Below are 23,406 nucleotides of genomic sequence, written 5' to 3'. Positions count from 1 at the left end.
ATAGCTTTAAGTAGATTTGGTAAACAACTTTGAGACACTGTAAGGCCAAGAAATTAAGTGACTGTACTTAGAACAGGAGGTATTCCATGAATAACATCAAAACAATGTGGACGCTAAGGGGAGAACACGTGTTAACTCACGGAGACAGGGGATACACGTCGTCTGCATTGCTATTTTCTGTGCCTACCTCATGTGCTCCACCCCACACCTGCGGAGTATATGCTGGGAAGATCATGTCAACTCTTGGAGCAGCCAGTGTTTAACCGTCTACTGCTAGCACCTCATGTTTTACATTTTGGCACCAATGTCATCCAGATATTCCCCTTTCCCCCTAAATAAGACACGCTGTCACACAACATCTTTTAACTCATCTGTATTTGTTACAACTTTAAGCAGAATGTGACTCCAGCACTACATTTCCATCCACAAGACTTGAGTTATTTCTGAACAGCTTTATGATATGCTTAGGTAGGCTTTTAACTTTGCTCCTCCAAACAATACTTTTCTTTGGAAAACAAGCCCTGTGGAGAGTTCCTTCTATCAAGTTGCTTCAGTTTAACCTATTTCTAGAGGACTAGTACATGCAAAATTGGCAACTACAGGGGATGAAAAGTTCAAAAAGTAGATCCTACAAGATGTAACAAATACTTTTCTAAACATCCAGGTATATATAGCTCGAGAACACTTCAATAACAAGATTTGGTCTACTTAGAAATCCGGCTTAATATCTAAACACTTTAGACCACAAAATTAACATCATGTTACATACATCTTACAACACACGTTACCCCAGTCTGTTAAAATAAACCAATGTGAAACTAAAAAAGCATTACTAGCTCTGCTTTAGTGCCTAAGGTACCACAGCATCACTTAGAAATAGACAGAAATCTTATCTTCCCCTTAAAGTAGTAGTTGTCATGCCATACAGACTTTTTAATATTAACAAAAATAAAGAAAAACATCCTTGAAAATATATTATCAGAAGAATTGTAGAGTATTGAACAGGTAAGTCATCCCTCAGCTGGAGGTTAGTCTACTTCTTCCATGCGTGATGTGTCGTCATCTCCTTCGAGGGGCGGCATTTCTTCAGTTACAGCTGCACTGGTATCATCAGCAGTAGGATCATCTTCATCAATACCTGTTTCCAAAATAAAATCCTCGTATTAGAAAGACTTCTTAAAGTCAGCTATTAGTGTAATACTCCTGATTTATACCTGCTTTCAAGACAGTATTTACAGGGCATATGAATCTCAACTTCATTTCTTAGCTCTTATAAGACCTTACTTATCCCTAAAAAAAAAATTCTTGAATGCCTCCAAGCAGGAGAAGGTGCTCCAAGTTTGGATAACTGAAAGTTTACCACTTTCTTCACTGTCATGTGTATTTCTTTCCTTTTTAACATTACATAGTATTAGGCTTACCCAGACCAAGTTTGATCATCCTGTAGATCCTGTTGGCATGTGTCTGGGGATCTTCCAGACTGAAGCCAGAAGACAGGAGTGCAGTTTCATAAAGCAAGATGACCAGATCCTTCACAGACTTGTCGTTCTTATCAGCCTCTGCCTTTTGCCTTAAGGTCTCAATAATGGAATGGTCAGGGTTTATCTCCAGGTGTTTCTTTGCTGCCATGTAACCCATTGTTGAGTTGTCTCTTAGGGCTTGAGCTTTCATGATTCTCTCCATGTTTGCTGTCCAGCCATATGTGCTTGTGACAATACAGCATGGAGACGTCACCAATCGGTTTGACACAACCACCTGTAATCAAGAAGTGATGACTAGGAGCCTAGAAAGATTAAACCCTAAACTTTCATTGTCAAATGAAATCTGAAGAACCCAAACAATAGATCCGAAATACTATTATCAAATAGAACTTAAATGTTGCATTAGGTATCCAAAGAGCACAGGTTATAATTAATTTCGTTTTACGTACACAACCTTTTTTTTTTTCCGAGATAGTCTCGCTTGGTCACCCAGGCTGGAGGTGCAGTGGTGCAATCTTGGCTTACTGCAACCTCTGCCTCTCGGGTTCAGGACATTCTCCTGCCTCAGCCTCCAGACGCCCGCCACCACGCCTGGTTAATTTTTTTGTATTTTTAGTAGAGACGGGGTTTCACCGTGTTAGCCAGGAGGGTCTCCATTCTCCTGACCTTGTGATCCACTGCCTCAGCCTCCCAAAGTGCTGGGATTACAGGCGTGAGCCACCACGCCCAACCATACACGACATAGTTTTCTATTTTAAGTTGAAAGCAAGGGAAAATCGGTCATGTATGACTAAGCTTGAAAGCACCTTAGAGGTATCAATGATCAGGAAATGCTGTATTCACATACCTTTTCAACTTTTTTCTCCAGTATGTCTTTCATAATTTTGCAGAGGTTCTCAAACTTTGTTTTTTTCTCTTCCTGTTTCTTTTTCTCTTCTTCATCCTCTGGAAGTTCCAAGCCCTCTTTGGTGACTGACACTAATGTCTTCCCCTCAAACTCTTTTAGCTGTTGGACACAGTACTCATCAATGGGCTCGATCATATAGATCACTTCTAAGCCATGTTTCCGAAGACGTTCCACAAAGGCTGAGTTAGCTACCTGGTCCTTGGTCTCACCTGAGGTATTACAAAGTTACTTTTAGACCTTTTAACAGTAAGAATGGCTTCATCTACTTCTAACTTTCGCTAGACAGATACCTAGGCAGAACCTAAGACAGATAATGACCTAGTTCATGTTAATTATCTTGCCTAGATCAACGCCAGTTATAACAGTGCTACCTGAGTAGAAAACACACCCACAGAGCCTACAAGGTTATAAGAATGACGTATATGACTGTAACATAGCGTCCCCGTACCTGTGATATAATAGATATGTTTCTGGTTTTCCTTCATTCTGGTGCAGTAATCCTTGAGAGAAACCATCTCATCGCCAGAGGCAGATGTGTAGTACCTTAACAGCTCTGAAAGCTTCTTCCGATTTTGTGAGTCTTCATGTATTCCAAGCTAAAACAAAGTATGTTCTTTACTAAAGACTTTCTGAATTCAAAAAGAAATCTAAAAAGAGGCCAGTTGGAAAACTACCAATGGTCAAATATTTACACCAACCTTTATGTTTTTAGAGAACTGCTCATAGAACTTCTTGTAGTTCTCTTTATCTTCCGCCAGTTCAGTAAAGAGTTCTAAGCATTTTTTGACCAAATTCTTCCTGATAACTTTCAAAATTTTGCTTTGCTGCAACATCTCACGGGATATATTTAGAGGGAGATCCTCTGAGTCTACCACCCCTCTAATGAAGTCTGAAAAAAATATAAAAATCAAATGCACTGAGTCATTCCAAGGACAAAACTGGTACTATGTAAACCCCCAAAAGCAAAGATAAGAACCTGGAGATGATAGGAGATTATTTTTGAGACAGTGTCTCACTCTGTTGCCCAGGCTGGAAGGCAGTGGTGCAATCTCCGCTCACAGAAACCTCTGCCTCCCAGGGGAGTTTTCAAGCTATTTTCATGCCTCAGCCTGCCACCACATCGGGCTAATTTTTCTAATTTTAGGAGAGATGGAGTTTCACCATGTTGGCCAGGCTGGTCTTGAACTCCTGACCTCAAGTGATCCGTGTGGGCACACCCCGGGTTCCCAAACTGCTAGGACTACAGGTGTGAGCCACCATGCCCAGCCAGAAGTATTTCTTTAATCAGTGACAGTGATTACTTTCCCTATCTATACTTACTCAGATATTCAGGGATTAGCTCCTCACAGTTATCCATGATGAAAACTCTGCGTACATACAATTTGATGTTGTTCTTTTTCTTTCTGTTTTCAAACAGGTCAAAAGGAGCACGTCGTGGGACAAATAGAAGGGCTCTGAATTCCAACTGCCCTTCAACTGAAAAATGCTGTAATACAACAGACACACTAAGTACCAATGAACAATGCATTATAGCAGGTATTTGGGGTGGTGGGATGATAATCTAAAGACAAGCTTGAAGCATCCATCAGTCCCTCACTCACCTTCACTGCCAAGTGATCTTCCCAGTCATTGGTCAAGCTCTTGTAGAATTCTCCGTACTCCTCATTAGTAATATCGTCGGGATTTCTGGTCCAGATGGGCTTTGTTTTGTTGAGTTCTTCTTGATCGATGTACTTCTCCTTAATCTTCTTCTTCTTCTTCTTGTCACCATCCTTCTTTTCTTCTTCTTCCTCATCAGAACCAACATCTTCAATTTCAGGTTTGTCTTCAGACTCTTTCTCTTCTTTTTCTTTTTCTTCTTCTTTGTCTTCTTTTTCTTCAGCCTCATCATCGCTGACTTCTTTATCACGTTCCTTCTCCACCTTCAAAAGACATGAAATCGCATCACTGCTGCACTCTAGAACTAAGTCATAGCGCTGCCCCACTACTTTCAACCTAAGGCCAAAGCCTAAATTAGCGAGGATGAGAAGCAGCCAGGCAGCTTCTCATCAATATTTGATATATCTACTTAATAACCCGAAGGATCTTCACAGTTAGTAGAGCTTAGGTTCCCCAGGCTTCAGACTAGTTCAACAGACCTAGGAACTAAGGATGTAGTACAGTCACCCCAGTCACCTACAGACAGTAATTCACTCTGCAATTATGTAGAAACTTACAAAAAGAGTAATGGGATATCCAATAAACTGAGAATGTTTCTTCACAATCTCCTTTATTCTTCGTTCCTCCAAGTACTCAGTTTGGTCTTCTTTCAGGTGTAGGATAACCTTTGTTCCACGACCCATAGGTTCACCTGCAAGAGAAATAAGGAAAATTGACTCAATAATACATTCAATTTAGTGCTCAACGCCATGTTTAACCCTTATAACATATCTATGAAGCGAGGTTTGCCCTTACTACAGATGCAAAGGCTCCCACAGCAGATCTAAGTGCCTTGCCCAAAAGAAGGAATCACCAAGTCATGCCATTACACACTAATTCAGAGCTCTAGCTTGTTCCTGATCCTTGGGTAAACACACATTTCTGTGAACTTCGCCGCATCCCCAGGGGTCCAAGGGTTGCAGCACCCCACCATTCCGCCACTGACTTAACCAGTGAGTGTTCAGGTACCTACCTGTGTCTGTCCTCACTGTAAATGATCCCCCTGCTGAGGACTCCCAGGCGTACTGCTCATCATCGTTATGTTTGGTGATCACAGTTACTTTCTCAGCAACCAAATAAGCAGAATAAAAACCAACACCGAACTGGCCAATCATGGAGATATCTGCACCAGCCTGCAAAGCTTCCATGAACGCTTTGGTCCCAGACTTGGCGATAGTACCAAGGTTATTGATCAAGTCAGCCTTGGTCATCCCAATTCCAGTATCCACAATAGTGAGGGTTCGATCTTGTTTATTTGGTATCAGGTTAATATGCAGCTCTTTCCCAGAGTCTAATTTACTGGGATCCGTCAAGCTCTCATACCGGATTTTGTCCAATGCCTATTAACACAAAATATTAATTAAGCATACAGCCCCCAAAAAGTTCAAATTGAAACCAAAATCCTATTCTGGGTTAATAAACGACTTACATCTGATGAATTTGAAATCAGCTCTCTCAGAAAGATCTCTTTGTTCGAATAGAAAGTATTGATAATCAATGACATCAACTGGGCAATTTCTGCCTGAAAGGCGAACGTCTCAACCTCCTCCTCCTCCATCGGTTGGTCCTGGGTCTGCGTTTCCTCAGGCATCTGGAACGACACCGCGCCGGTTTAAAACCCTGCAGGGCGTCCACAGGGGCAACACGAGATTCCATCGCGTCCTCCCAATATTTTTAAAGCCGGATTGCAGATTTGCGAAGTTTAAGGAAACCGAAAATAGAAGGGCGGCTGACAAAGGATGACCTCATTTCGGAGCGCGGTAACTACCACGAGCGTGTGCGCGCTTCCGGGAGGCCGCTGCAGGCCCGGCCCAGTCCCGCGCCGCGGTCCCCAACCGACACCCCGTGTGCCCTCCCGCGCGGGCCGCGGCTCCGCCAGGGCGGCCTCCTCCGCCTGCGCCCCCAGCTGGGCCGGCCGGGGGGCCCCCAGCCACAGGGCCGCACTGCTCGCGTGCGGCGCCAGCTCCGGGGCTGCCGCGGAGCCTCGGGGAGCAGCCGCCCAAGCCCATTCCTGATGCGGGCTGCGGAGATAGCAGCGGGCCCACGGCCTCCGGAATAGGCAGCGCGGCCGCCCGGGAGCGCGGCCCTGGCGGGTTCAGGGCTCCCGTTCGGCCCCCACAGCCTCCCCTACGCGCCAGCCGCCCCCACTCCCCAATCCACCTCCACAGGCCCCCACAACCGCCCCCCACACCTTGGTTAGGAGGCTGCAAACGTTCCACGGCACAGCAGCACCAAGACGCTGAAGCAACTGACGCGCCGCCCCCGCGCCTGCCTTATATAGCGACGGGCCCGCCCAGCGCGCGGCGCTTTTTCCAGAAGCCTCCCGAACCTTCCGGAAGAACCCTCCCCAACCGCCGCCGCGGCCGCGCGCCTGCGCCTGCGCCCTCGCCGTGGCCCGCCCTTCCCACTGGCGCGCGCAGGCCCTGCTCGTGGCCCAGCCCGGGAAACCTTCCCTCAATCACGCCCCCGCGCCGACCTCAATGCGCCTGCGCGGCCTGGAATTCTCGGGAAGGTCCGGACGCCTTCTGGGGCCCCCGCGCCCTCCGCCCTGCACTCCCACCTGCTGAGCGCGGGCGGAGGGCACGCCCGGGCGTGGGGGCCTTTGAAGTGAGGTGTAGTTTGGTCACCAGGGCTGCGCAGAATGCGGGGCCGGGGCGGGAGGCGCGCCTGGAGGGAGGGCCGTGCGTGGACGGGGAGCGCCCCGGATCTCGCGCGCCCGGGAGACTACTGGAGCCGTCGTCCTCACGGACGGCGCGCCCGCTGCCAAAAAACCCAGCCGCAGGCGGCGCCGGGATCGCGGGGCTCTGCTCCCTGGGGGCCTTTGGGCTGTTGGCTTCTAGCTGCTGCGCGCAGGGGACGCCGTCCCGCGGCCTGCGCGCTCGCGGAGTCTCCAGACCCACCGCTGGCTCAGGAGCGCTCCCTACCTTTGGGTTCCCCGGAAGCCATGTCCTTCACACTTCAGGGTCCCTTAGCTTGGGAATCGGGCCCTTGGTGAATAAATTCATGCTTACCCAGCTACATCCGGCATGATTTTTTAAAGCCCATCGTTTTGCCGATCGATTTAAGGTCTGCAAATTAAGTATCTAACACTTGACATTTTGGTGATTAACCTTCCCTAAAAGACAGGTTTGGTGTTTTTTTGTTTTTGTTTTTGGACAGGCTGTCCCTCTGTCGCCCAGGCTGGGGTGCTGTGGCACAATCTTGGCTCACCGCAGCTTCGACCTCCCGGGCTCAGGTGATCCTCCCACCTCAGCCTTCCGAGTAACTGGGACGAGCGCGGGCGGAGGACCCCAAGCGCGGACACCACACCCGGCTAGTTTTTGTATTTATTTGTATAGTTGGGGTTTCACCATGTTGCTCAGGCTGGAAGAACCAGTTTCTACATGAGAATTTTCAGATATTTTGGTCAAGGCCAGCTATGAGAACCTTGGAGGTGTTGGGGTTCCTTAGACTTGATTCCCATGCCTGGTCCATGTCCTCTTCCTCTCTGGCGCCTCCCATGATTGGGCCTCCTCCTGCCTAAACTCATAGCCAGGTCCTGGGAATATCTGGAAGCTCCTTACCGTGTAAACAAACGACGGAACTACCTCCGCTTCCTGGTCTCTAGGGAAACCAACTTGCTCAGGACCAGGGGTTTTCAGACTGCGGCCTGGGACCCTTTAAGAGTGTGTGAAATCAACATAAAGCGTCTTGCCCGGCATTACAAAGCGGGAGAAGTGGATGGAAAGTAGCAGCCACGTGGCGCGGGCCCCAGCAGTGGTTACTGGGTGTGTGCCGGCTCCCGTGATAGCTGTTCCGCAGCCTTGGGGGGCGCCCCCGGCCCAGGCCTTCCCTACACTGCAGCCGGGACCGGCGGGGAGGAATCCGGAAGCAGGCGGGGCGGTGAGCAGGTCGCTGAAGGGGCGCAAGGTCTTCCCTGGCGAGTGCCTCCTCCGCCTGTTTCCTTCCTGTCACCACCAGCCACTGTCCCCACTCTCCTCACTTGTAGGAACTTTTCCTTCCGCAGTTTCTGCCATTGCCAATGGGGTTTGAGATTTCTTATAGAAGAGCCATCCCGGGCCCTAGCTCTGACAGTCTGTCTTTTGTTTTTTGGAGCTTCATTTTTCCCCATTTCTGCAGTGAACCTGCCCCAAAGCCCCTCCCTGGGTCTGGGCATCACTGGGAACCACTGTTTCCCGTCAGGCCCCTCCTTTAATGTCCCTCCTTCCTTCCACAACTTCCTGTCTTTCCAGCTCTCCCGCCTCGGTTAATAAACAGGACATTTTTGTCCTGTCTCCGGGTGACATTCCACAGTTACACACCAGTTGAGACCTCTGCCATGGTTTCTACCATCAATATGCCAGCCCCTGGCTGTTCCTTCTCTCTTCTCAGACTCATGTCCCTCTCCCTGGCACATCACGGAGCTCCTGGAGGTGGGTCCTTGTCCCCAGGAAATCTTGTCCAGCACTCTCACTAATAGAACTTGTGTGCAGATGACTCACGGAAGAGCCGGGCCAGGACTCAGCTCCAGACCTGGATGCTGAGCCTCATGAGCTTCTCCCACCTCTCCAGCCCTCTATGAGGGTTCGTTAGCCAGGTGACTGACTATCCCACCACCTTAAAGAATCCCAAGCTTCCCCATAAGGGATCTGGCACTGAGTCCTGCCACTTGTGCTTCCTAAGTACCTCTTGAACCCAGCCACTTCCCTCCACCTTCATCTCCCGCTTCCACACAACCGGGAACTCACCGGGAAGGCCTCCATAATCACCTGACTGCTCCCTGCATTTGGTCTGGTCTGTCTCCAACCTGTAGCCAGGGTGAGCTTTGAGAACACAGACCTGGCCCTCTCTATTCCCTCCTCCCCATCCTCCGCAAATCCTAGCTGACTTCCCATCCTTCTAGGAAGAGAACAGAGCTCTTTAGGCCTGTGAGGCCCTGCAGGTCGCTGCTGCCTACCCATACAGCCCCAGTTCCCACTGTGCTCCTATTTCTGTGTCTGGCACTCTCCGCATGACTCGCCCCCACAAGGCTGTGCAAATGCTGTTCCCTCTGCATGGAACACCATTCCGTCTGTTCTTCTCTAATTAATTTCTTTTTTTTTTTTTTTTTTTGAGACCGGGTCTCGCTCTGTCGCCCAGGCTGGAGTGCAGTGGCCGGATCTCCGCTCACTGCAAGCTCCGCCTCCCGGGTTCATGCCATTCTCCTGCCTCAGCCTCCCGAGTAGCTGGGACTACAGGCGCCCACCACCTCGCCTGGCTAGTTTTTTGTATTTTTTTAGTAGAGACGGGGTTTCACCGTGTTCGCCAGGATGGTCTCGATCTCCTGACCTCGTGTTCCGCCCGTCTCGGCCTCCGAAAGTGCTGGGATTACAGGTTTGAGCCACCGCGCCCGGCCTCTAATTAATTTCTAATGGACCTTCTGCTCACACATTTTCTTAGGAACCCCCACCTACCTCCCACCAGGCCAGGTGTTCTGTCATGGAGAGGTTCTCAGAATGTGGTGCCCTAGAGGACAGACCACATGTGCTCCTCTGCTTCCTCTAGCCCTCCAACCTCAAGTTCTTCCACTCCTGCTTCACCTCCTTTTCTGTCCAGTCTCCTCCTCTTCCTTATTCAACATGTTCTTTTTTTTTTTTTGAGATGGAGTCTCGCTCTGTCACCCAGGCTGGAGTGCAGTGGTGCGATCTCGGCTCACTGCAAGCTCCGCCTCCCGGGTTCACGCCATTCTCCTGCCTCAGCCTCCCGAGTAGCTGGGACTACAGGCGCCCGCCGCCTCGCCCGGCTAATTTTTTGCATTTTTAGTAGAGACGGGGTTTCACCGTGTTAGCCAGGATGGTCTCGATCTCCTGACCTCGTGATCCGCCCGCCTCGGCCTCCCAAAGTGCTGGGATTACAGGCGTGAGCCACCGCGCCCGGCCCAACAACATATTTCTAATAGATCACCAAGCCCTGCAGATTTAGCATCCTAAATATTTGTTGACCTCATCCCACAGTGATGTTGCTGTTAGGGCAATCTGACCATTTTCCTTCTCCATTTGAAACCTTTCAGTGTCCCTCAGCAAAGCTGGAGCATGGATTCTGGATCCAGGTGGCCTGGATTCAGATCTTAATTCAGCCACTGCCTGTGTGACCCAGGGCAAGTCACTTACCCTTTCTATGCATCCATTTCAGTATCTGTAGCATGGACATAAACATGTCTTCTTTATAGAGTGGTTATGAAGCTTAAATGAGCTGCTTCTGGTTTTGGAAATGGCTCAGGTGATAGCCTACCCCATAGCAATTTATGCCCCCTTACGTGCTTACCAGGCAGCAGGCTAGCTACTTTGCATGCGGTTTCTTAATCCTCTCAACTCTGAAGTAGGTGGCTTTGGTCCCACTGTACAAATGAGAACCCTGAGGCTCAGGAGAGGTAAGTCGTTTACTCAGGGTCACCCAGAGCAAGGGCCTCCAGGGCAGTTACACCCAGGTCTGGTGTGATTTTTTTTTTTTTTTTTTATCCTGATGCACAGTCTCAGCCGGGTGCAGTGGCCCACACCTGTAAACCCAGCACTTTGGGAGGCTGAGGCAGGCCAATCACTTGAGGTCAGAAGTTTGAGACCTGCCTGGCCAAAAAGGTGAAACCCCATCTCTATGAAAAATACAAAAAAATTTAGCTGGGTGTGGCAGCACACACCTGTAGTCCCAGCTACTCGGGATGTTGAGGCAGGACAATTGCTTGAACTCAGGAGGCAGAGGCTGCAGTGAGCCGAGATTGCGCCACTGCGCTCCAGCAGGGGCAACAGAGCAAGACTGTCTCAAAAAAAGAAAAAAAAAAAAAAAAAGACACAGTCTCACTGTGCTGCCGAGGCTGGAGCACAGTGGCACAAACATGGTTCACTACAGCCTCAACCTCCTGGGCTCAGGTGATCCTTCTGCCTCAGCCTACTGAGGAGTGGGACCACAGGCATGTGCCACCACACCCAGCTAAATTTTTTTTTTTTTTTTTTTTTTTTTTTTTTGCCATATTACCCAGGCTGGTCTTGAACTCCTGGACTCAAGCAGTCCTCCCACTGTGGCCTCCCAAAGTGCTGGGATTACAGGTGTGAGCCACCACAACTGCCCTTGGCTCATACATTTTGATACATTGTTTTTTTCCTTTTCATTCAGTTCAAAATATTTTTAAAATGTGCTTTTCTTATTTCTTGACTCATGGGTTATTTATAAATGTTTTAGTTAGTTTTCAAATAGTTGGAGGTTTTTCAGATTTTTTTGTTATTGATTTTTTTTGTTTTTTTTTGAGACAGTCCCACTCTGTCGCCCAGGCTGGAGTGCAGTGGCATGCTCTTGGCTCACTGCAACTTCCCCCTCCAGGGTTCAAGCAGTTCTCATGCCTCAGTCTCCCAAGTAGCCGGGATTACAGGCGTGCGTCACCACACCTGGCTAACTTATTTGTATTTTTAGTAGAGATGGGCTTTCACCATGTTCACCAGGCTGGTCTCAAACTCCTGGCCTCAAATGATCTGCCCACCTCGGCCTTGCAAAATACCAGGATTACAGGAGTGAACCACCATGCTATTATTGATTTCTAACATTTAATTCCATTGTGGTCAGAGAACATACTTTAAATGATTCAAATCCTTTTAAATTTATTGAGCCTTGTTTAATGGTCCAGAATATGGTCTACCTTGGTTAAATGTTCTTTTTGAAAAATAATTATGCCGAGAGAAAGATGCCAGTCAGTCATTTACATAAAATTTTAGAAAATGCAAACTAATCTCTAGTGACAAAAAGCAGATCACTGGTTGCCTGTAGGAGGTGGGCAGACAGGGGCGGGAGGGAAGGATCCCAGGGACCTGAGGAAACTTTTGGATGATGAATCTTCATTATCTTGATTGTAGTGATGATTTCCTAGGTATATACATACGTTGAAATACATCAAATTGTACTTTAAACATGTGCAGTTTATTGTCGTTTTTATTGAGACAGGGTCTGTCACTCAGGCTGGAGTGCAGTGGCAAAATCTTGTCTCACTGCAACCTCTGCCTCCCCAGTTCAAGTAACTCTCATGCTTCAGCCACCTGACTAGCTGGGACACATGCGCCACCACGCCCAGCTAATTTTTGCTTTTTAGTAGAGACATGGTTTCACCAAGTTGTCCAAACTGGTCTTGAACTCCTGGCCTCATGTGATCCGCCTGCCTCGGCCTCCCAAAGTGCCGGGATTACAGGCATGAGCCGCTGCGCCCAGCCAACAGTTGTTTTTAAATAATCGATGTTTAGCAAACCTTGTAGAAAGTTGAAGAAATGTTCAGGATCAAGCTATAGTTATATAGGAAAAGTAAGTGGTTCATACTTAGGAAAGAAAAATTGTAAATCAGTGTAGTGTGGGAAAAGTAAATTTAAAAATATATATATACTTAAAAAAAAAAGGCCAGGTGCAGAGGCTCACGCCTGTAATCCCAGCACTTTGGGAGGCCAAAGTGGGCGGATCACAAGGTCAAGAGATCAAGACTATCCTGGCCAACATGGTGAAACGCTGTCTCTACTAAAAATACAAAAATTAGCTGTGCGTGGTGGCATGTGCCTATAATCCCAGCTACTTGGGAGGCTGAGGCAGGAGAATCGCTTAAACCCGAGAGCGCGCCACTGCACTCCAGCCTGGTGACAGAGCAAGACTCTCTGTCTCAAAAAAAAAAAAAAAAAAATCCAGTAATTTCTTGGAGACACAGTTTCCAAGAAAGATGGCATCAGTTAAAGCACAGGTCTGGAGCCAGATTGTGAATTCCGATCCTGCCACTCACTGGCTGTGTGACTCTGAGCAAGCTCCTCAGCCTCTCTGTGCTTCGGTCTAAATATCTCTACAATAGGGGTGTGACCATAGAAGGGACATGAAAGGGCCGGGTGCAGTGGCTCACACCTGTAATCCCAGCACTTTGGGAGACCGAGGCGAGTGGATCACCTGAGGTCAGGAGTTAGAGACCAGCCTGGCTAATGTGGTGAAACCCCATCTCTACTAAAAACAAAAAGAATTACCCAGGCATGGTGGCATGTACCTGTAATCCCAGCTACTCAGGAGGCTGAGGCAGGAGAATCACTTGAACCTGAGGGGAGGAGGTTGCAGTGAGCCGAGATTGTGCCACGGCACTCCAGACTAAGAGACAGAGCAAGACTCTGTCTCAAAAAAGAAAAAAGAAGGGATGTCGGGGGATCCTGGGAGTAGGTGCTGGCCATTTTATGTTTCAGAGGTGACCCTAAAGTGGATTTCCACAGAGCAAACCAGTTTTTCCATTGAGTAACTATAAAATCAGGATACTTCAGTACCAAAACTTCACCAAGCGAGTTTTAACCTGTCTTTCAAAGGTCAGCTTGGGGTTGGTCACTTCTTGAATTCACCACATGCTGTCACTGGGAGGTCGGCAAACTCTCCTTCCCCTCCCCTCCCACTGTTGGCAGCACTGAGTGCGACTGAAAAAATATGTCTGGCCACGTTGATAAGCCAGAAATGGAGTCTTACTGCTCATTATTTGTCTGTTCACCATTCATTTCATATCTGTTTACCAAAAGCCCATGTCCAGGCCCTGGGTCAAAGTGGGAGCAAAATTGGGTCCTCACCACTGTGGCGGAGGCAGACATAAAGCCCCCACCACCTAAATATGTGGACTCAGAAACTCTTGAAGAGCGCTGGGATGGTGAGGGGCACCCCAAGCACTGAGGAGGGCAGGTGCTGGCTGCGGGGAAGGAGTGTGGGGAAGGGCATGCAGGAGAGGGAGGGAACAGAGTTTGCAAGAGCCCTGAGGGTCTGCGGTGAAATCTAGGAGGAATACTAGGAGTTAGCCAGGGAACAGTGAGAAGGCAAGAATTAAAAAGAAAATGGAGGCTGGAAAATTCCTTCAGTGCAGTGGGTGGGGGGACACAGAGCCCCTTTTGGGGCAGGGGTTGGCCACCACTGGAGCTGAAGTCAGAGGTAGGTGGGGGCCAAGGGACTGGAAATGTGGCCTGGAAACCAGAGGAGGTGTTGTGGCGTCTTCCCAGGAGCTGCAGTCTGACCCACGTCCACTCTGACCGTGGGGTGGAGGAAGCACACTTCCAGTGAGACCTGAGGAGGACCTGTCCCCGAAGAGTTGGTGGGCGGAGCAGGGGCAAACTTGGGAGCGGTCAGGGGAGTGGGTTAACCGGGTGAAGCACAGGAGCCCCAGAGGTTCCCGGGTGGATGAGGCTGTGCTCACCAGGGGAACACAGGGCTCAGGCAGATGGTGGCAGGTGACCCTTGCCAGTGGTTCAGTGTCACCTTTGTTGGACCACAGTGTCTGTGGCGCATCCATGTGGATGGGCCTCCAGTGAACAGGATGCTGGGAACATGAGCAGGAATGTGCTAGAAGGGCTGTATTGGGAAGGAAGGGAATGAGACAGGCATGGATGGGCACAAAGACGGTTTCCAGGATGGCAGTCTCAGTAGGGCCAGAAAGCCTGGGATCTCAGAGGAAGAGAGGCCTGGGGGACAGGAGGCTGTGCCTGTGAGGGGGTCCAGTCCTGGGGGTGCTTGGGTGTGGGAGCACCTGTGGGAGAGGGCGGCAGGACTCTTTCCTCCCCGTCAGCCCTCAGCTGCAGGCCTCCCGAGCCTCCCTCCTGCGGCAGCCTCAGTCTGCACCCCTGGCATCTGCTCTGAGTCAGGCAGGGGACGGTGTGTGTAAGCCCCTCTGGGCGAAGCACAAAGAACTGACAAAGCAGAGGCAGCTCCCTCAGGAGCTTATGTTCTAGTCGGGGAGGGACAGGCCAGAAACATGCAAACAAGTGGGATGCCTTCGGACATGCTCCTGTCTCCCAGCAGAACCAGGGGTCCTGGACATAAATTTGAACTCCTTCCCCAAAGTACTGCCATTTTCCCTTGAACTCACCTTCAGATCTTCTGAGTCATCTTTGATTCATCTCTTGTCTTCAGCCCCCACATTCTGACAGCTGCCAAATCTGGTGGATTTTTCCTTTAAAACGTTCTTTCTCTCTGTGCTTAGGGTCCTGCCCTGATCCAGGCCCTCAGGGCCCCAAACAATTTCCACTTCCAGCTGGCTCTTGCTGGGTTTGTGTGTTCTACATTCCCGTTTTCATCTGCCCACTTCCCAGTGCAGAAAACTGACAGGCTCCCAGGACACTGAGCTTGTAGTCCCTCTCTTGGTATTCAAACCCCAGGGCCTGGCTGATCCTGCCTCTGCCTGCTCACTGCTGGCACGTCAACACACACCTTCCTTGGGAGGCCCCCTCCTGTGCCCATCTCCATGCCTGAACTTGGTGCTCTCAGAGCTGGAATGCCGGGCACCCACGTGTCACCAAGGCACCTCCAGCCCTGCCCACAACCCAGCTGAGTTCCCTGAGGCAGCCTAATGGGGCACCATGGTCAGCCCTGACCAGGGGACCTGGTGATTTAAGAATATGGCAGAGAAGGCCGGGCGCGGTGGCTCAAGCCTGTAATCCCAGCACTTTGGGAGGCCGAGACGGGCGGATCACGAGGTCAGGAGATCGAGACCATCCTGGCTAACACGGTGAAACCCCGTCTCTACTAAAAATACAAGAAAATTAGCCGGGCGAGGTGGTGGGCGCCTGTAGTCCCAGCTACTTGGGAGGCTGAGGCAGGAGAATGGCGTGAACCCGGGGGGGCGGAGCTTGCAGTGAGCCGAGATCGCGCCACTGCACTCCAGCCTGGGGCACAGGGCAAGACTCCGTCTCAAAAAAAAAAAAAAAAAAAAAAGAATATGGCAGAGAAATAGATACTGAGAGAGGCAAACAGAACACGAAAGGGGGGTGAGGGTGGAGGGTGCACCAAGAATATGCGGCTGCATTGTTTTCTGGTTTTGTTCCAGCCTCCTCTCCTCCTCTGAGTTCGCAGCGGCTCCATTCTCTCGCCCCTTCCTCCAGCCTCCAGGGGCAGCAGATCCTGTTAAGTGTACTCAGGGCCCCTCAGATTCAACGTTACAGCACTACCTTTCATTCACCCAGATTACTGCAGCAGCCCAAGCGTCTACGTTCTGCCCCTGATCATCTCTCCATGCTGGGTTGTTCTCCAAGTGCACCTGGAATCTCTTGCGATGCCCTTCTCCAGGCAAACACGTGTCTGCTGAGCTTGGCTTGGAAATCACCTCCTCTGGCCAAATTCACTCTGGGTGCCTCCTCCACAGCTCTTAACCCCTGCTGTGAATTGAAATTAGACTCTGTCTTTCTCATTTCAAGACCCAGCACATGGCACGCAGCCATCTATGTGTGCTGAATGGATAACTGAATTGCTTTCCAGCGGCACCAAATGGAAACCCTTCGCCCAAAGGCTGTGATTAACCTTTGGCGCCACCTACTGGCCAGCTAATTGGTTGTATATGGGGCCTCCAGTTGGAAATGACTTTGAAGTTTAGGAATTTCATTTTTTCTTTATTCCCTGTGAATGGGAGAATCAGGAAAGTGAGAATTATGTGACTTCCAGTCTAGATCACCATCATTAGTGTTTCACCCTGAAAAGTTCATGGCAAAGCTTCTAGCCTTTCATGGAGTAGGAATGAAACTGTGTAAGAGAAGAAAGCAATTTTTTTTTTTTTGAGACAGAGTCTGGCTCTGTCGCCCAGGCTGGAGTGCAGTGGTGCGATCTCAGCTCACTGCAACCTCTGCCTCCTGGGTTCAAGTGATTCTCTGCCTCAGCCTCCTGAATAGCTGGGATTACAGGCGCCCACCACCACGCTCTGCTAATTTTGTATTTTTAGTAGAGACGGGTTTCTCCATGTTGGCCAGGCTGGTCTTGAACCCCTGACCTCAGGTAATCTGCCCGCCTCGGCCTCCCAAAGTGCTGGGATTACAGGTATGAGCCACCGCGCCCAACAAAAGCAATTTTTTTTTTAAAAAAGGAAGAATGAAGGGTTAAAAAAAAAAAAAAGCAAAATTTGAAGCAAGCAGTCTTAAGGTAGAGAGAGCCAGGGATTGTGGACAACCCTCCCTGCTCCTCCCTAAAACCTCCCAGGATCTCCCTTGCAACTATAGGGTGGTGGGCACAAACCAGGGGTGGGTGCAGGCTGGCTCTCCCCTCCACTGCTGCTCCTGTTCTGGTCTTGGCCAGTGCAAGAGCAGAGGCCTTGGTGAGTCCCACTCAAGGGCAACCTCTGGTTCAGCCAGTGGAAGAACAGGCCTAGCTGGTCCATCCAGTGCCCAGAGGGCTTGTTTATCCGCAGCTACCTCTCGAGGTGGGGTGGGTTAAAGCTGAAACTAGAGGAGGGATGAGCAGATGTGATGTTCCTGCCTGGTAGGGGAGCTGATCGTTCCTTTGTCTACACTGAGCCAGGGGTCACCTGGCTGTCAGGAATTGCCTATGTGGCCAACGGACCAGGTAGTAGGTACCCTGATCAGGCTACCTTGTCATGTATGGGTTGTGAGTTTCAGTGCAGACTTCCTTATAGACTTGGGCTGGACCTACGGGTCCTCTATAACCTGGTCTTGTAGTCCTCTATTACCTGGTCCTGTCAGCTTCTGCCCTCATCTCCAAACCCTGCAGTAAAAGGCCCTCCCACCCCAGCACCCTGCTAGTTCACACCTCTGCCCAGCACCCTGCTAGTTCACACCTCTGCCCAGCACCCTGCTAGTTCACACCTCTGCTCTCATGCTGTTCCTCTTCCAGATCAACATTATCCCTTCCAAATGCCTTTTTTCCCTGCCACCTCCAGGGAGAGGGAATGCTGGCTTCTTTGCTCCTCCTTTACTGACCTAGGGGCAAGTCTCTTCCCTTTAAGCCTTGGGGATTTTTTTTTTTTTGAGACAGGGTCTCATTCTGTCTCCCAGGCTGGAGTGCAGTGGCCCGATCTCAGCTCACTGCAACCTCCGCCTTCCAGGTTCAAATGATTCTCCTGCCTTAGCCTCCCAAGTAGCTGGTACTAGAGGCGTCTGCCACCACGCCTGGCTAATTTTTGTATTTTTAGTAGAGACAGGGTTTCACCATTTGGCCAGGCTGGTCTTGAACTCCTGACCTTGTGATCCACCTGCTTCGGCCTCCCAAAGTGCTGGGAATACAGACGTGAGTCACTGCCCCCATCCTTTTTTTTTTTTTTTCTTTTTTTGAGACAAAAAATGTGCAGTGGTGTGATCTCAGTTCACCACAACCTCTGACTCCCTGGTTCAAGCGATTCTCCTGCCTCAGCCTCCAGAGTAGCTGGGATTACAGGCATGCGCCACCACACCTGGCTACTTTTTGTATTTTTACCAGAGGTGGGGTTTCACCATGTTAGCCAGGATGGTCTCAATCTCCTGACCTCATGATCTGCCCACCTTGGCCTCCCAGAGTGCTCTGTCGCCCAGGCTGGAGTGCAATGGCACGATCTCGGCTCACTGCAACCTCCGCCTCTTGGGTTCAAGTGATACAGTCCTTGAGCTGCTGCACCTGGCCAAGCCTCAGTTTTGTTGTCTGTAAAATGAGGAGTAGGGATGGGACAGTTAGACCAGGTTCCATTTCTGTCTTAATGTAGTTCTAAATTATTTCACTAGAGGACAGAACAGCTAGAGTAGAAGTGGATTATTAAGTAGAACTGAGCAAGAATGAGCTGAAACCTCCACATATTGCAAACACCCTGTACCTTCTCCAAAGTTAGAGCAGGCAAGCATTATGCAAATGTTTTATAAACTGATGTGTCCTAGCCCCAATTAATATGTTGTAGCTAATCATAATGCTAAGTTAATACTTTGAGTGGCTAATGGATGTATAATAGCCCACTAAAAAAATTTCTAAGCTACTTCGCAATGTAGTATTCCAAGCAGCACTCCATAGCGTACAGCATGCTGCTTATATGAAAACCTTTTCAACACTTTTGTATTTCACTTAAAAATGCAGGAGAGGCTGGGCACGGTGGCTCAAGCTTGTAATCCCAACACTTTGGGAGGCTGAGGCAGGCGGATCACTGGAGGTCAAGAGTTCGAGAACAGTCTGACCAACATGGAGAAATCCCATCTCTACTAAAAAGAGAAAATTAGCCGGGTGTGGTGGCGCATGCCTGTAATCCCAGCTACTCGGGAGGCTGAGGCAGGAGAATCACTTGAATCCAGGAGGCAGAGGTTGCGGTGAGCCGAGATCACACCATTGTACTCCAGCCTGGGCAATAAAAGCGGAACTCCTTCTCAAAAAAAAAAAAAAAAAATGCAGGAGAAGACCTCCCTAACATTGGATTTCAGTCAACATTCAATCTTGTTACCCACATTAAAACAGCTAAGCTAATTAAATGTGACACGTGTGTTTAGGGCTGGTGAAGAATGCTCTGCTTTACAAAGGCCAGTGGCTGACGTTCTTACTGAGTGAGAATGTGGACACTTCGTTTTTGCTTCTGTTTCCTGAGTGTTAGCCCGTTAGTGCTACTGCCCAGCAGCGGCTTCCCTGATGTCCCTCCGTTCTCACAGGGACCCTGGGCTTCCTGTCATTAGTGGTATCTCTTCTAAATTCTATTTTAAAATTCCAAAAATAAAATTATAATGTAGGCTGGGCATGGTGACTCACATCTGTAATCCCAGCACTTTGGGAGGCCAAGGTGGGTGGATCGCTTGAGTCCAGGAGTTCAAGACCACCCTGGGTGATATAGGGAAATCCCATCTTTACAAAAACTACAAAAATTAGCCAGGCAGTGGTGGCATGTGCCTGTGGTCCCAGCTACTTGGGAGGCTGAGCGGGGAGGATAGCTTGAGCCAGGGAGGCAGAGGTTGCAGTGAGCTAAGATTGTGCCATGGCACTCCAGCCTGGGTAACAGAGCAAGACTCTGTCTCCAAAAAAAAAAAAAAAAAGAACTATAAATATTCAAAAACATTTTTATTATGTAAAAATTTCCTCTTTAAAAGCGAACAGCTGGTGAATCTCCCAGTGCTTTTTGAGGAAGGATAGCAGTGTTAGGAGGGTCAGGCTCACAGTGAATTCTCTCAGGGCTTGCTTCTATCAGCTATGATTGGGTCACTGCAATCCAGCCTGGGCGACAGAGTGAGACCCTGTCTCAAAAAAACAAAATTTTCAATCTGGTTTTTTTTTGTTTGTTTTTTTTGTTTTTTTTTGAGATAGAGTTTCACTCTTGTTGCCCAAGCTGGAGAGCAATGGTACAATCTTGGCTCCCCACAACCTCTGCCTCCTGGGTTCAAGTGATTCTCCTGCCTCAGCATCCCAAGTAGCTGGGATGACAGGCATGCACCACCATGCCCGGCTAATTTTGTACTTTTAGTAGAGACAGGGTTTCTCCATGTTGGTCAGGCTGGTCTCAAAGTCCCTACCTCAGGTGATTTGACCGCCTGGGCCTCCCAAACTGCTGGGATTATAGGTGTGAGCCACCATGCCCAGCCCTGATTTTAATTTGTATTTCTTTGATTAGTAATCCTATCTTTTCATTCTTTACTGGCTAAGAGTTTAAATCCCTGCTCTGCTACCACTCTGTGTGACTTTGGAGAGACAACTTGACTTCCATGTGCCTCAATTTCCTCATCTGTGAGGTTCCTCTCTAAAGAAATTGACCAGCTTCAAAGATGTATAGACTGTGACATGGTGGGACGGGCTCTAATGAAATTCCTGTACCCTTACCCACAAATCACAAAGCTTCTAGTCAGTATTTTAGTACCTCCCATTCTTGTTCAATAAATTACCACATGCTGGACATGGCCGGCTAGGGGCTGTGGCTCCAGAGATGCTTGAGGGAACGTCAGTCACCACCTGTCCATCTGCTCCCAGCATTCAAAATTTGGTTCACTTCTCTCTCCTGCTGCTTTCTCCTCTTCCATTCTTTTGTCCTGTGGCTGCATGAGATACACACATATATAATGTTCACTGCCGTATTAGCAGGGCTGCAGATGGAACAGAGATGAATGCAAATGTTCCACCCACTATGTCTAACCAGAGGCCAGAGTGACGTTCTAAGGGACTGAGTGTGACTCTGTTCCTCTAATGCTCAGCCCCTTCCGTGGTTCTCTGTGCCTTAGGGTCAAGTCCAAACTCCTCAGCACAGCCTGCCCAGGCCCCTCCAACACTCCCCCCTCATCTCTTGCCACCACCACCCTCCTAGGGTTCAGTCACTCCAAACCCCACTGCCCACTTCTGCACGCCCCTCCCGCCCACATTCCTCCCCACTTTTGCTCATGCTGTCCTCCGTAAGTGGATGCTCAAGGCGCAGCTCGCAAGCCAACTCTTCTGGGAGCCCAAAGGATTGGATTGTCTTTCTCTTTTCTCCCACAGCACTTTGTCATATATGCGCTATAGCCCTGTATGATGATGATTGTCACATGCACTCCAGGCAGGGACGTGGGACTCTCTTGGACATTGCCTGGGCCTGTGGTGGGCTCTCAGTAGATGTCAGTTCAGTGGATGGGTAGGCAGGGAATAAACAGTAAAGAGAGTGACATTGTTTTAGCATTCTGTGACTCCCACCACCAGTTAGTTGGATGGCTGGTTAACATTAGCTAGAAATGTTTAGGATAGTAATTTTAAACCTTAGTCCACTTACCAGTAGCCTAAGCAATATAAATGGCTACAGACCCTCATAGAGGTGTTGCCATGCACCTTGGCTCCGTCCGAAGGCCAGCAACACAGTAACAGGGAATGCAGAGACGTGGAAGGGCTGTTTCCAGAGACAGTGTGGAGTGGTGGATCCAGACACCACCTGATGCCAGGGAAACACTTGGGCCTTTTCTTGGTACCAGTGAACGGGTGCCCTGCTGGGAACATAAACACAATCTTCTGGACTTCCAAACCAAACATAACAGAGATAGGGCGGCAGAGGATGAACTTGGACAGGCCCTGGCTTCCTTAGACTTCCCCTGTGACTGTCAAATGTATTAAAATACATATGTTCTCTTCTTGCAGGAAGGTCAACTTGGAAAGTGGACCAGGGTCCCAGTAAGGAGCTGGGCTTCTCTGTAGATGCTGTATGGCCTAATTCCCCCAGTCCAGCAGTGCTTCTCCGGGTGCCCAGGTGCTCTTGGACTGGGCTAGAGGGCCTGCAGCAAAAACTAGAACTTAGCTGTTATTATTCCAGGCCCCATTCAGACTTCTCCTAATGACTCAACCAACTGCAGGAGAGCTGAACTGAAGGGTCTGAAATTCTGGTTGGGTTTCAAAGTTAGTGGCTAAGGGGAAAATTGAATCCAGGGGAAATGTCCCCCTTGAAAGCCCCTTAGGAAAGTAAGCTAAATGCATCAATGACACGAGTTCCCTGTAAGTCACAGACTTCCACACTCCGTATAAAGAAGCCTGGGCTCACATTCAGTCTCTGCCACTCACATGACTTGTGAGAGTTTCTCATCAAATGGGAATAATAATGTCTACTTCCTATGATTATTCTAGAGACTAAATTTAGATAAAATACGGGGAAATATAGTATATAATAAGCGCTCAAGGCCAGGAGTGGTGGCTCACGCCTGTAATCCCAACACTTTGGAGGCCAAGGGGAGTGCATTCCTTAAACCCAGGAGTTTGAGCCTAGCCTGGGCAACATGGTAAGGCCCCTTCCCCAAAATAAATAAAATAAAAGAAGTAGGGGGCCAGGTGCAGTGGCTCACACTTGTAATCCCAGTACTTTGGGAGGCCGAGGTGGGCAGATGACCTGAGGTCAGGAGTTTGAGACCAGCCTGGTCAACATGCCAAAACTCCATCTCTACTGAAAATACAAAAAAATTAGCCAGGTGTGGTGGCACATGCCTGTAATCCCACCTACTCAGGAGGCTGAGACACAAGAATCGCTTGAACCCAGGAGATAGAGGTTGCGGTGGGCCAAGATGGTGCCAATATACTCCAGCCTGGGCAGCAGAGCGAGACTCAGTCTCAGAAAAAAAAAAAAGAAGTGGGAGTTGAATTTTTTTTTTTTTTTTTTTTTGAGAGGGAGTCTCACGCTGTCGTCCGGGCTGGAGTGCAGTGGCCAGATCTCAGCTCACTGCAAGCTCCGCCTCCCGGGTTTACGCCATTCTCCTGCCTCAGCCTCCCGAGTAGCTGGGACTACAGGCGCCCGCCACAGCACCCGGCTAATTTTTTGTATTTTTTAGTAGAGACGGGGTTTCACTGTGTTAGCCAGGATGGTCTCGATCTCCTGACCTCGTGATCCGCCCGTCTTGGCCTCCCAAAGTGCTGGGATTACAGGCTTGAGCCACTGCGCCCGGCCAAGAATTTTTTTTTTTTTTGAGACAGGGTCTCAGTTCTACTGCCCAGGCTGGAGTTCAGTGGCATGATCATGACTCACTGTATCCTCAAACTGCTGGGCTTAAGCGAGCCTCCTACCTCTGCTTCTCGAGTAGCTGGGACTACAGCCACACACTACCATGTCCAGCTAATTTTATTTATTTATTTTTTTTGAGACGGAGTCTCGCTCTGTCACCCAGGCTGGAGTGCAGTGGCCGG

The 23,406-nt window shown here is 49.3% G+C and overlaps 1 protein-coding gene and 1 long non-coding RNA gene across 2 annotated transcripts in view; both read right to left on the bottom strand.

Annotated features, from left to right (window-relative positions):
* Positions 1 to 358: 358 nt before the first annotated feature.
* HSP90AA1 (heat shock protein 90 alpha family class A member 1) lies at positions 359 to 6,461 on the bottom strand. The gene is made up of 11 exons (XM_003902284.4): positions 6,278 to 6,461; positions 5,516 to 5,677; positions 5,060 to 5,426; positions 4,605 to 4,738; positions 3,990 to 4,310; positions 3,709 to 3,874; positions 3,087 to 3,277; positions 2,837 to 2,984; positions 2,329 to 2,597; positions 1,422 to 1,755; positions 359 to 1,138 (listed from the first exon to the last, which is right to left on the bottom strand). The coding sequence occupies exons 2-11, from the start codon at positions 5,675 to 5,677 to the stop codon at positions 1,029 to 1,031; spliced, it is 2,202 nt and encodes a 733-aa protein (XP_003902333.1). The 5' UTR covers positions 6,278 to 6,461; the 3' UTR covers positions 359 to 1,028.
* Positions 6,462 to 20,625: 14,164 nt separating this feature from the next.
* LOC103886517 overlaps positions 20,626 to 23,406 on the bottom strand; it is a 38,317-nt gene continuing 35,536 nt past the window's right edge. The window contains exons 2-3 of the long non-coding RNA XR_004184763.1: positions 21,521 to 21,731; positions 20,626 to 20,816 (exon numbers count right to left, since the gene is read on the bottom strand). This is a non-coding gene — a long non-coding RNA (uncharacterized LOC103886517). The remainder of the gene's footprint in view (positions 20,817 to 21,520; positions 21,732 to 23,406) is intronic.

This window comes from Papio anubis, chromosome 7 (assembly GCF_008728515.1).
Source record: "Papio anubis isolate 15944 chromosome 7, Panubis1.0, whole genome shotgun sequence".
Classification (NCBI taxonomy): domain Eukaryota; kingdom Metazoa; phylum Chordata; class Mammalia; order Primates; family Cercopithecidae; genus Papio; species Papio anubis.
The sequence above is the reverse complement of the archived record's forward strand: the minus strand, read 5'-3'. Positions and strand labels throughout refer to the sequence as shown.

What these genes read in the sequence shown, in the direction of transcription:
- HSP90AA1 (XM_003902284.4), bottom strand. Translation starts at nt 5,677, where the DNA reads ATGCCTGAGGAAACGCAGACCCAGGACCAACCGATGGAGGAGGAGGAG. An exon ending in GCTAATCCCTGAATATCTGA is followed by an intron (nt 3,278 to 3,708) that starts GTAAGTATAGAT and finishes TATTTTTTTCAG; the next exon opens with ACTTCATTAGAGGGGTGGTA. An exon ending in GATGATCAAACTTGGTCTGG is followed by an intron (nt 1,139 to 1,421) that starts GTAAGCCTAATA and finishes TTTTGGAAACAG; the next exon opens with GTATTGATGAAGATGATCCT.